Source organism: Engraulis encrasicolus, chromosome 8 (genome assembly GCF_034702125.1).
Source record: "Engraulis encrasicolus isolate BLACKSEA-1 chromosome 8, IST_EnEncr_1.0, whole genome shotgun sequence".
NCBI classification, from domain to species: domain Eukaryota; kingdom Metazoa; phylum Chordata; class Actinopteri; order Clupeiformes; family Engraulidae; genus Engraulis; species Engraulis encrasicolus.
Window position 1 is genome coordinate 25,259,774 of NC_085864.1, and position 12,837 is coordinate 25,272,610.

At 42.7% G+C, this 12,837-nt stretch overlaps 2 protein-coding genes across 2 annotated transcripts; one reads left to right on the forward strand and one right to left on the reverse strand.

Moving 5' to 3' along the window:
• The first annotated feature begins 1,099 nt into the window (after positions 1 to 1,099).
• On the forward strand, positions 1,100 to 4,528 carry LOC134454347 (extracellular calcium-sensing receptor-like). Its single transcript, XM_063205301.1, has 6 exons — positions 1,100 to 1,260; positions 1,405 to 1,699; positions 1,858 to 2,667; positions 2,905 to 3,126; positions 3,230 to 3,353; positions 3,615 to 4,528. Exons 1-6 carry the CDS (start codon positions 1,136 to 1,138, stop codon positions 4,526 to 4,528), a joined length of 2,490 nt encoding a protein of 829 aa, XP_063061371.1. The 5' UTR covers positions 1,100 to 1,135.
• Positions 4,529 to 5,509: 981 nt separating this feature from the next.
• LOC134454344 (extracellular calcium-sensing receptor) lies at positions 5,510 to 12,596 on the reverse strand. Its single transcript, XM_063205300.1, has 7 exons — positions 12,523 to 12,596; positions 11,766 to 12,081; positions 10,593 to 11,429; positions 9,435 to 9,662; positions 8,089 to 8,212; positions 7,174 to 7,646; positions 5,510 to 5,932 (listed from the first exon to the last, which is right to left on the reverse strand). The coding sequence occupies exons 1-7, from the start codon at positions 12,579 to 12,581 to the stop codon at positions 5,510 to 5,512; spliced, it is 2,460 nt and encodes an 819-aa protein (XP_063061370.1). The 5' UTR covers positions 12,582 to 12,596.
• Positions 12,597 to 12,837: the final 241 nt, after the last annotated feature.

Here is a 12,837-nt window from a genome sequence, read left to right on the forward strand (position 1 = left end):
CATGGAGTAATCTTATTTGGCCCACAAGATCATTTCAAATGTGTATTAGAGTTGGCCCACATACCATTAATATAGCCTATAGAGATTTGTAGGCTATAGAGAGAATATATATAAGATTTGAACGCAAAATTTGGTGAATGGGCACAGGCCAGTGAAATAGCTCACTCATATGCAACAGAACATGGGCATATTTGAACTATGATAAGAATCTGTTTGTGAATATATATGAGTATTAAGTGTGTGCATGCACAATTTCAGTCAGTTTTTAAAATATATATATATATATTGAGGTTACCCCGCGACTTTGATCCAGATTTTGAGTTTGGCCCTCAGTTGATTTGAGTTTCACACCACTGCACTGGGCTAAGGGGTTGTGTGAAAGCACTTTCAGCACCACGGACAGAGACAACTGGAAACGTCTGACTTACCTAGCTTGTGCGCTTCTGGTTTACTTTGGTGGCACTTCTGCCTGTCACTGCAGTACAGGACCGTATTGATCAGTCTGGCAATGGAGGTCACCATCGGTGGACACACACATGTCATTGATGACAGCTTCAAAATGCACTCTATGTTCTCTTGCGATAGACACACACTCAACATTCCATAAAGTATATTGCTACTGTGTAGATCGTTAGCTCATATTAAATGTGTAATGAATGCAAGTCTAAAAATATTTTCCAGACAAAAAAGCTTATTAACAATAGGCAAATGTTAATGTCACTTCAGGAAATAAATAAATATGGACTTGGGTTAGAGATTGGCACAAAACACATACAAGAAAATAAAATCAATAGGCCTACTTGTGTTGGCATCAATAATTGCGAAGGCATCAAGTGCTATTATCTAAATTTTAAAATAATGATAATTTTTAAAAAAAAACCTCCTAGCCCAACCCCAACTCATTATTCATCTTTAGCTGAGATGAGGAGGAGGAGGAGGAAACATGGTGGACAAGATATTTAATCCTGTACCTGATAGAGCGCAGATCAGTCATTAGAGTGCAGAGTATGCACATCTGATCATGTCTGTCACTAGGGCTAGGGCTCTCACTCTCTTGCTTGCCCTATGGGCTGTCGAGCGAACACTTGTCAAGGCTGGCAATGACTTGGTCACCTGCAGGCTACTAGGATCAACCATGCCACCTGCGTTTTTCAAACAAGGAGATTATGTGATAGGAGGGATTTTTGAAATCCACTATTACCTGCATACTGTACAGCACAACTATACCAGTATGCCAGCACCTCTAAAATGTACTGGGAGGTGGGTTGCAAATGAGAGGCAGTTCAGTAAAACTGCATGAGAAGAAAAACGTGTTTTTAAAAGTCTTACTTAGTATTCTCTGAATAGCAAATGTTATTGTGTTATAGTCGTCTTATTATTCTGTATTCTGATCACTTTTAACAGCATGGACACGCGGGAGTTCCGATTTGCTCGCGCTATGGAATTTGCCATAAAGGAAATTAATAATAGATCGGATATCTTGCCCAATATCACGCTGGGTTATGCAATACACGATTCATGTGCAGCCCCGCCGGTGGCTGTAAAAGTTGCTTTCCAGTTCGCCAATGGCCTTACCCCCCGTGTTACAATGATGCCGTCTTGTCCCAAAACAGCCAACGTTGTAGCTCTTGTGGGGGACACTGGATCGTCAACGTCAATTGGCATGTCCCGAATTCTAGGTCGTTTCGGAATTCCACAGGTGCTTTCATTGCAATTATTGTGTTTATAGCATGCCATTGTGTCCTTTTTTATTATTACCTAGGCCTACATGGTGCTTTTATTTAGGCTGTGATAATGCACACATTCGACAAATGTAGTTGGTTGTCTCATTTTACATGTGTGTTCACATTTCTGAAGGTTAGCCCCTTCGCCACCTGTGCCTGCCTCAGCGATAAGACGCAGCATCCTGCCTTCTTCAGGACCATACCAAGCGATCACTACCAGGCCGCTGCTTTGGCACGACTGATAAAACATTTCGGATGGACGTGGATTGGAGCGGTGCGCAGCGATTCTGACTACGGTAACAACGGCATGGCATCATTCCTAGCAGCCGCACAAAAAGAGGGTATCTGTGTAGAATATTCGGTGGCCTTCTACAGATCAAATTCGCAAGCCAAGTTGGAGAGGGTGGCGGATGTCATACGCAGCTCTACCGCACGAGTTATCGTTGCTTTTCTCGCCTCAGGTGACATGCGAATGTTACTGGAGGAGTTGACTCGACGCCCCCCTCCACCTCTGCAGTGGATCGGCAGCGAGTCATGGGTCACAGACCCTGAATTGTTAAGATTTGAAACATGTGCTGGTGCCATCGGCTTCGGTATTGAGCGTTCAGTTATCCCTGGTTTTCGGCGCTTCCTTCTTGACCTCACGGCTGCTGAAGCGTCAAAATACCCACTTCTCACTGAGTTGTGGGAGGGTGCATTCGGGTGCTCCCTTCACAATTTTCCAAATAAAACAGGCCAAAGCAACGCTGTTGCTCCATGCAAAGGGAATGAAAATCTGGCAACAGTTCAAATTCCCTACACTGACACCTCACAGCTGCGTGTCACAAACATGGCTTACAAAGCAGCGTATGCCATAGCTCATGCTATCCATGGCCTTGTATGCAAAGATATGCCAGGTACTGGATCCAAATGCAACAAAAGCAGAGTCCTTGCGCCAGTTCAGGTAAAATGTAATTTATAATCACTGTATGGTGACGATTATGTTTGTTGCTATTATTGTTAATAATAGTAATATTATGGTTGTGTCACAAGGTATTAGGTAATAATAATAACAATAATAAAAAACTCACACAAACACAATGTTCAGTTCAATCTTCAATAATAGATCAGTGTTCATCTGTGCTTATGTTGTTAATCTATTTTTCATACATTGGATCAATTATTTACATTTATTTTCAAGGTTTTTGAGCAACTCAAAAAGGTCAACTTCAGCGTAAATGGATATCCAGTTTCTTTTGACTCAAACGGGGATCCGGTTGCCACCTATGAGCTTGTTAACTGGCAGACGATGCAAGATGGAAGTGTGCAGTTTATCACAGTGGGACGTTACGATGCATCACAGCCCAAAGGTCAGGAGTTCAGAATCAGCAAAAGCATCACATGGATGAAAGGACAAAAACAGGTAGAGGTTATATTCTTTTTCCCCCCCCCTCTCTCTCTCTGTCTGTCTGTCTGTCTGTCTTCCATAGTTCAAAGGTAAACATCTTGCTATTTATCTTTACAAGGTGCCCGTGTCTGTGTGCAGTGAGAGCTGTCCCCCAGGGACCAGGAAGGCCCAACAGAAAGGAAAGCCCATATGCTGCTATGACTGTATACCGTGTGGAGAGGGAGAGATCAGCAATGAGACAGGTACTGCGTTTGTGCGAGGTCAAGCTCAAGTTTTTGCATATTGAGCTATATTTATGGCTGATTGCCAGTAGTGAAATGATCTCTCCATTTTATAAAACACAAACAGAAACTCACACCTGCTTCATCCGTGCATGATAACAAGTATAGTATTCCTCCTACCGTATGCTGTTTGTCCTAAGAATAAGAAACACTCCTTTCATAACATGTACGTAGTTTGCCAAATATAAACCTTACAACTCTGTTTGTTTCTTTTCCATGCAGACTCGGTCGACTGTGTGTCATGTCCTCCGGACCACTGGCCCAATGCCCACAGGACTGAATGCCTGCCCAAACCAGTCGAGTTCCTCTCATGGGATGAAATCCTCGGCATTGTACTTGCAGTTTTTTCAATCGTAGGAGCTTGTATCACTGTCGTCGTTGCTACTGTATTCTACAAACACAGAATGTCTCCTATCGTGAGAGCGAACAACTCGGAGTTGAGCTTCCTGCTGCTCTTCTCCCTGACTCTCTGCTTCCTCTGCTCTCTTACTTTCATTGGTCGACCCTCTGAGTGGTCCTGCATGTTGCGTCACACAGCGTTTGGGATCACTTTTGTTCTCTGCATCTCCTGTGTTCTGGGGAAAACGATCGTGGTGTTAATGGCCTTCAGAGCCACTCTTCCAGGCAGTAATGTCATGAAGTGGTTCGGGCCTCTGCAACAGAGACTGGCTGTTGTGGCGTTCACTGTTGTACAGATTGTAATATGTATTTTATGGTTGGCGCTGTCACCCCCATTCCCTATCACAAACTTTTCACATTACAAAGAAAAGATCATTCTTGAATGTGACCTTGGTTCTGTGACGGCTTTCTGGGCGGTGTTGGGCTACATCGGACTCCTTGCTCTCTTGTGTTTCATCCTGGCTTTTCTGGCTCGCAAACTACCAGATAACTTCAATGAGGCCAAATTCATCACATTCAGTATGCTGATATTCTGTGCAGTCTGGATCACTTTTATTCCAGCTTATGTCAGCTCTCCTGGAAAATTTACCGTAGCTGTGGAGATATTTGCTATTTTAGCTTCAAGTTTTGGGCTGATTGCATGCATTTTCTTTCCCAAATGCTTCATAATTGTGTTTAGGCCAGAGCAAAATACTAAAAAGCATGTAATGGGTAAAGTAGAGTTGAAGGCCCTATGACATCCTCCATGATATTGGTGTGTGATAGAGTGTGTGTGTGTGTGTGTGTGTGTGTGTGTGTGTGTGTGTGTGTGTGTGTGTGTGTGTGTGCGCGTGCGCGTGCGTGTGTGTGTGTGTGTGTGTGTGTGTGTGTGTGTGTGCAGTTCAATGCACTTGATTGCACTGTAATTACCTTTTCAACAAAAAGATTAATGTACAAAGAATTCATTCTCCAAAAAGTTTATATTGATGTCATACACACACAACTGTATTATACAGTATGAAATTGAATTTATAACAATATACTTATATATCTGAAATATAATGTATTGCTTTAAACTGTCTATCAGTCCAGTTATTTGTAATGAAGAAAATACCCATTGTATATCCATTGTTTTTAAAAAAAATTAAACATTGAGTTTATTTTTTGTGAGAAGCATCATCCCCTGATGAGTCATGACAGTCTCACATGTGACGTGTGAACAATAAACACAGTGATAAAAGTCTAGCCTGTGGACTGTCATTAGGATCATCCCCCACACACATACGTAGGCAGTCCAAGTGATATTTTATTTATCCAATGAGTCACAGTTATTGCCCACCCACTTGGCAACAAAAGTTTGTCATAGCAATTGCATTCTCTCTCTCTCTCTCTCTCTCTCTCTCTCTCTCTCTCTCTCTCTCTCTCTCTCTCTCTCTCTCTCTCTCTCACACACACACACACACACACACACACCTTAGCAATGTAGGACTCTGCATTTTAAATACTGGAAATGCCACTAGGTTATGTGTCACTGTGTTTTACGCACACACATACATTAAGGCAACATTACAAGCATATTGGTATCTCACAATTTCAGCGATAGCATAAAAATGTTGAGAAATGATTCATACACAACTTGCAATTATGTGATTAGGCATACACGTCATCTAGGTTCACACTTACAAATACATGCATACGGCAAATAATACACAAAAGCATGTCATATGATTCAGTTACAACTATTTTCTTGTCATGCCTTTCTTGGTGTTTTGTTCTGGTTTGAAAAGAATAATGTAACATTTGGGTGCAAAGATGCAAAACAGTAGTCCAAAGCTGGAGGCGAGAATAGCAAAGACCTCCACCGCCACGGTGTACTTCCCCGGGGAGCTGTTGTGTGCGGGGATGAACGAGATCCACACCGCAAAGAAGATCAGCATGCTGAAGGTGATCAGTTTGGCCTCGTTGAAAGTGTCTGGCAGTTTGCGGCCCATGAACGCCAGCACAAAGCAGACGCACGACAACAGCCCGACGTACCCGAGAACGAGGTAGAAACCCTGAGGCCAGGCGCCTTTACACTCCAGCAGAATCCTCCCTCCCTTGTACGAGGTGTTCTTCGTGGGCTCCGGAGGCGACACGGCCAACCACCCGGCGCACAGCACCACCTGCACGCAGGGCCGAAACCAGACATTTTCATATATCGAGGTCAAATACTGCGTTATGGGGCGCCGTTTGTAAAGCTGACTGTGCTGAACATTTCAGCATCATTTTGTCACATTTAGCTGAAGTTCCATCAACATTTTGTCACATTTAGCTTAAAACAGTGTTTTTAAAACGGTGTGAATTTTTCAGACTACCCTTTTTGCACATTTAGAACAATAAATGTTAAATCTAAATAATGTATCTAAATGTTAAATATAAATCTAAGTAATATATAGAAATGTTAAATCTAAATGTCAAATCTAAATAATAAATCTAAATCTAAATGTTAAATATAAATCTTAAATCTAAATATTAAATCTAAATATTGAATCTAAATGTTAAATCTAAATGTTGAATCTAAATCTAAACGTTATATCTAAATATTAAATCCAAATCTAAATGTTAAATCTAAATTTTATATCTAAATCTTACATCTAAATCTAAATAATATATCTAAATGTTAAATCTATTTAGATTTAACAAAAATTTAGATATAACATTTAGATTTAACATTTAGATATAACATTTAGATTTAAAATTTAGATTCAGATTTAACATCTATTTAGATTTAACAAAAATGTAGATATAACATTTAGATTTAACATTTAGATATAACATTTAGATTTAAAATTTAGATTCAGATTTAACATTTAGATGAAACATTTAGATTTACTATTTAGATTTAACATTTAGATTTAGATTTAGCATTTAGATTTCAGATTTAGATTTAATATTTAGATTTAGATTCATTATTTAGATTTGACATTTAGATTTAACATTTTATATATTATTTACATTTATATTTAACATTTGGATACATTATTTAGATTTAACATTTAATGTTCTAAATGTATAAAAAGGGGAGTCTGACAAATTCACACCATTTTTATAACACTGTTTTAAGCTAAATGTGACAAAATGTTGATGAAATTTTCAGCACAGTCAGCTTTACAAACGGCGCCCCATACTGCGTGCTGTACTGCATACTGAACATTTAGCATGCTTCAAACACTTCAGTCAAAATCTTCAGTTTGTTTTCACTAATCACTGCTTTGAGGATAAGGGTGGTGCACCTATATAGACTGAATTTATCATTGTTGATCATATAGGTATCGGTTTTCATGAATAGGTACATTTTACATTACTGGAAAAAAATACAGAGGACATGACCTCCGTGTCCTCAATGGTAGTTTTACGACCATACCTGCACGGCAGCACAGCAGAAGATGAAGACCCTTTGCTGGGCAGGCCCAAACAGCTGCACCGCGCGGGACCCCGGCAGGGCGGAGCGAAAGGCCAGCAGCACCACGATGGTCTTGACCAGGATGCAGGAGATGGACAGCACGAAGCTGATCCCGAAGGCCGCCTGGCGGGCGCGACAGGACCACGGGGAGGGCCGTCCCATGAACACCAGGGAGCAGAGGAAGCACAGCTTGAGGGACAGCAGCAGCAAGAAGCTGATCTCCGAGTTGTTCGCTCTCACGATGGGCGTGGTCTTGTGACAAAGGAAGATCACGGTCACGACGGCGGCCGTGGAGACCCCGAGCAGAGAGAGAGCGACTAGGATGATGCCCAGGGTCTCCTGGAAGGAGAGGAACTCCTCCACGCCTGCCACACAGGCCACTCTGTCTCTGTCAGACCAGTAGTAGAGAGGGCAAGGCAGACATTCTGTGGCTCCTAGGTAAAAGAACAAGGCCCTTTTCATGTCTGCTTGGAACAATTTTATACGTTTTGACTGAAATAACCAAAAGGAGACTTTATACTGTAATACATTAACAAGTATGCTTTAATAATTTATGCAAATTTGCTTTAATATGATTTTTCCCCTCATCTTTTTCATGCTGATTTGTACATGTCTCATGTCTGTTGATGTAATGTTCTTTGAGCTGCTTTTTTTTTTATAAAATACTGATGAGATAAACAACAAATTTGAAACATCTCCATCTTCAGATTCCTTCTCAGTTGCATAATGCAATTCCACATGCCACAACTGCACCAGTCCATCCATCTATCAGTCGGTCAGCCAGTCCATCTGGCAGAAACTAGTTTGGCTGCACACAAATCTGGCCTTTGAGCTGGTTTCACAATCAGGAAAGTTGCGTCATGTTAGCTGACTCACCTGTGGTGTTGCTGATCTGCCCCTCTGCACAGGGCAGACAGTCAAAGCAGCACACGGCCTCTCCTGGGCGTGCGGCTTTCCTACTGCCAGGAGGACACGCCTGGCTGCAGACCGACACGGGAGCCTGCTGACAAAGATGCAGTATTACATTAGATTACACCCTCTCTATTGCAGACACGCACACGCACACACACACACACACACACACACACACACACACACACACACACACACACACACACACACACACACACACACACACACAATTACATTACACCCTGTGTAAAAAGGAAAAAGAATCTGGTGCAACACGGATGTCTATTTCTTGTTATTTATTATTTCAGTGCAAATAAATAACAAGAAATACACATCTGTGTTGCACCAGAATCTTTTTAGTTTTTACTTGATGATGATTTAGTCCTGCTCTGGTTGCACAGGATTGTTAATTTAGAAGCGTGGAGTGCGTATTTCCTTTGTTTTACATTATATCCTCTTCCTCTCTACTGTAGACACACACACACACACACACAATCTTATGGAAAGGACTTAGCATTGTGTTTAAGAGATTGAAAGATGTCAGTAGTGTTGCTTCCCTTTGGCATAATAGTCATACACTTGTACATGCTTTGCATACTATTATCATAAAGTATCGCCCCTGCTTCCATAATTACTGATGGCTTGAGCACCATCTCATGATGATTTAATTTTTATTTATGTATTTATCCTTTATTTAACCAGGAAGTCCCATTGAGTTAGATCAGGGTTTCCCAAACCCTGCGCGGCCTGCCATAAAGGGGAGCACGAGCTGAATAGAGCAATGGCGGATATGTGAGTTGTTATCTAGCATTAATGAAAATTAAGTCGTTTTTAATAGTATGGTGCATTATATGCTGGAAGGGTCCATCTTAAGTGTAGTTTAATTCCAAGACTATTGGAAAAGAGGATTCCCCAAAAAGTAGTGTGCTTAATGTGCAGTGAATGAACAGTGAATCCATACTTGCGCGGCCGTCAGCACACCAAAATATTCGCTCAGGGGGTGCGCGAACCACATTGAAATGTACAAGGGGGTGCGCAGGGAAAAAAGTTTGGGAACCCCTGAGTTAGATCAACTCTTCTTCCAGGGAGACCTGACCAAGAAGGCGGCTTAAAATGTTACACAATAAAACAACAAGAGACAAGACAACCACAGCTGCATAACATTAAACAGAATTAGACACAACAAAATTGTGCACAGACAACCAGCAAGCAAGAACATGACATGGCATAACATGAATTAAAAAAACAAAAAACAAAAAACAAGAGCAAAACACCTTGTTTTAGCATGAGTGATAATTCTGAACGTTCACCTGATCATTTCCCCCTGTCCACACGATGGCGTCCTCATCTATCCATAGGCGTTTGCCATGAGCTGCTGAGCCGTCGTAGCTCCCCACCTTCTGGAACACCATGTCCCCCTGCTGGTCTCTCTGCCAATTGATGATGTCATACAGGGGCACAGGCTCCCCGTTAGAGTCAAAGGACACTTCCTCACCAAATTGATTGATGAAGTTCACAGTCTTTAAGTGGGTCAGGAGCTGTTAACGGAAGTAAATGTTCAAAGCATGAGCATGTATCAGCAGGTTATTTTATGACATACCACAAATACACACAGCTTGTAATACAAACATTAACCCCCTAGCACAGAGCCTATATTATAGCCTTACTGTTACCAAAATGGCAATGACCATGTCATAATCTGTTACTTAATGCTCTCGGTAATGTCATAGCACTGTTGTCACGATGAAGTTGAGTATTTTCAGCAAAGAGTGAATAGGCCCGTCAACGGGCCCATCTGCATAAGAGGCTACAGATAATTACTGCAGCTTATATGAAGTTCATTCAAGCAATAGACTTAATAAGAGGACACAATTACCGGTAGACTATTAAATGAGCAGTTCAGACAATTTTGATGTGCTGTTGTATTGCTCACGGTACCCTTCACTTGTCTGTATCCGGTGACGCTGCATTTTTTGGCTCAGCCCTTTCCGAGATCTGAGCTATTCTTATGGGGGCAGATTTTGTTTACATTAAAAACTTTCTTAACATAGGCCTACTCTAAATATTTTCCCAGAAAGTTTCGCTGTTTGATAATTGTCTGCTGATGTTGCATAACCTTTTGGATGTTTTTGGTAATAAATAAATAAATAAACAGAACGTCTGGACAATGCCACAGGTTTCTTTCCATGTCACAATTGTGCTGCCTGCTAATAACTAATGTTGTTTACCTTTTGGTGTGCACTAAATGTGGCGTTCAATACGTAGGTAAAACCACCAGACAATTGAGACTTAGGATTAATGAGCACAAGAGCGCCATCCGCAGACAAGACCCCAAATCTGCAGTTGCTAGGCATTTTGCTGATGGCAATCATTCAATTACAATTGCATGTTGAAATTGGCTGGAGTTATCCTTTAAGAGATTTACAGCTTTAGGGAACAAGAGTACACAGTATCGGTAACTATTTTACCTGCCTTGGTGTAAACTCTGTGTCTCTTTTACAGCCAAGACGTGAGGCATTTCCCCACAGAGCACCACACTGCAGCATGTCATGCAGGGCATGAGCGATCGCATACACAGCTTTGTACACATTGTAAGATATTCTGACTTGCGACACGTCACTGTAGCTGGTTTTGCGTGCGGTCAGATCCTCATCACCGCTACACTGTGGGGTTTCGGTGTTAAAGGCACTGCTACTACTGTGAGACCCACCAAACGCCAGCTTGCACCCAAACAACTCCTCCCAGAACATGTTGGCGAAAGCAGACTGCGGTCCCGGGGAGGGACGCACCCTCAAGAGGAAGTCCGACAGACCCGGTATCGCGGTGCCTCGAAAGGAGAAGCCTAGGGTGCCCGCGAGCACAGGCTGAAACTCAGGCAGGGTTAGTAGACTGGCTGTCACCCAGGCCTCGCTGGCCACCCACTGCAGCCTGGTCAGGTTGCGCCGGGCGACCTCGGTGAGAAGGTCAAGCAACTGTCCTTCTGTGGCAAACGCTATGACGACTCGGGCGGTGGTGGCCTCGAGCACGTCGGCGATGGCCCTGATTTTGGCCGTCGTCGCCGCTTTCGGGATCGTCTGGTGGAAGGCCAGGCAGCCACCCCACTCCCGCAGCTGCTCCGAGAAGGCCTGGATGCCATAGCGGCTGTAGTCGTCCTCGGTGCCCACCGTGCCAACCCAGTGCCAGCCGAAGTGTCCGACCAGCTGCACCAGCCCCTGCACCTGGAACATGTCGCTGGGCACGGTGCGCAGGAAGGAAGGGTACACGCGCTTGTCGGTCAGACATGTGCAGGTGGCAAAGTAGCTGACCTGAAACAGAAATGAAAAAAGGACAGCTATGGTTGGTTGTGTATATGAATACTTGCAGACAAATGCATTAAAGGAAAAGCATACGTACATGTATCTCACATGCCTTGTGTCAGCACAGGGCAAAATGACAGAACATTGCCCTATATACATTCACTTATACTGCACAGGTCAATACAGTAATACAGAGACTATTGTACTTTTATCCTTCACTTTATCCTAAATCATTTTGGACAGTTTTTCCACTGCAACGCTGCAGTAACACATCTGAATAATTCAAATCATACTAGTAAGTAATATCAATGTAATGATAACAATGTGATTTTTTTTGTTCCATACCACTGGTATGCCAAAGGGCCCCAGTGTGTGTGCCAGGGCTCGGGTGGGTGTGGAGGATGCTAAACCGATGACAGCTGAGACCGGGGCCGTGTCGCCACCGGTGCACTGAGAGTCTTCAGTGTTACCACCATTCTGATGGGGAGCCAGGGTTCCGCTGACTAGTGACAGCCCCCCAGTCAGGCCGGTGTGAACGTTATCACAGCTGTCCATTATCCGGTAGCCCAGCGTCACGCCAGGCAGGAGGGTGGCCTTCCTGTTGATCTCCTCGATAGCAAACACCATGGTCTGGGCCCAACGAAAGGCGCGCAGATCAAACCTGAAATCAAACAACCAAAAAGGATCCCACAGCATAAAAGCATAATCCACCACTGAGACTGACATGTAGATGGTTCTACATGGTAGAAAATATATTATGTACAGTATCATTTCAAGTTACAAACTGTTGTTGTTCATGAAAAGCCTGCAAACACCATTATTACATTTCATTACTTTGACTGACTTCAATATACATTTAACATAGGCCTGCACCTGTTAAAGACATCACAGAACGAGAGTGTATGTAACTTACAATAAAATAAACAAACTTGCATACATAACACGGCAATTTATAACTGCAATGACAAAAGACAATCTAAATTGTAGTGTTTAAATTTGAATGATTGAATAACAGTTAAAATTTTCTGTGATATCTGGGTTGCTGTCTTTGTCCACATACGGTTGACGATTTCCACAGTGTTTCCATCTCTGTTCCACTCACCCACTACACTGTCTGCGGCCGGGTTTAGAGGTATAGTTATGATCTGGCTTTGACTCCATATAGTGAAGAGGAAACAGCCCCCCAATCAAAATGTCTCCCTCTGCCTTCAAGACTGGCAAATTAAAGTCTCCAATTTTACTGCAAAACCTCTCTGCATTGTAGCTTTCTAGCAAGAGGTAAAGAAGGAGCAGGAGCAGCACTCTACATGTCAAGACTGCCATCACCTCTGCTAGTGCAGTAGACCACATGCACTATGTGGCACTATCACAGGAGACAGGCCCACCTTATAAAGGGACACCTGCTGCGCTTCAAATG

What these genes read in the sequence shown, in the direction of transcription:
- LOC134454347 (XM_063205301.1), top strand. Translation starts at nt 1,136, where the DNA reads ATGCCACCTGCGTTTTTCAAACAAGGAGATTATGTGATAGGAGGGATT. An exon ending in GGATGAAAGGACAAAAACAG is followed by an intron (nt 3,127 to 3,229) that starts GTAGAGGTTATA and finishes TATCTTTACAAG; the next exon opens with GTGCCCGTGTCTGTGTGCAG. An exon ending in AGAGATCAGCAATGAGACAG is followed by an intron (nt 3,354 to 3,614) that starts GTACTGCGTTTG and finishes TTTTCCATGCAG; the next exon opens with ACTCGGTCGACTGTGTGTCA.
- LOC134454344 (XM_063205300.1), bottom strand. Translation starts at nt 12,581, where the DNA reads ATGGAGTCAAAGCCAGATCATAACTATACCTCTAAACCCGGCCGCAGA. An exon ending in GGCCGCAGACAGTGTAGTGG is followed by an intron (nt 12,082 to 12,522) that starts GTGAGTGGAACA and finishes GTTTGATTTCAG; the next exon opens with GTTTGATCTGCGCGCCTTTC. An exon ending in GCAGATCAGCAACACCACAG is followed by an intron (nt 7,647 to 8,088) that starts GTGAGTCAGCTA and finishes TCTTTTACCTAG; the next exon opens with GAGCCACAGAATGTCTGCCT.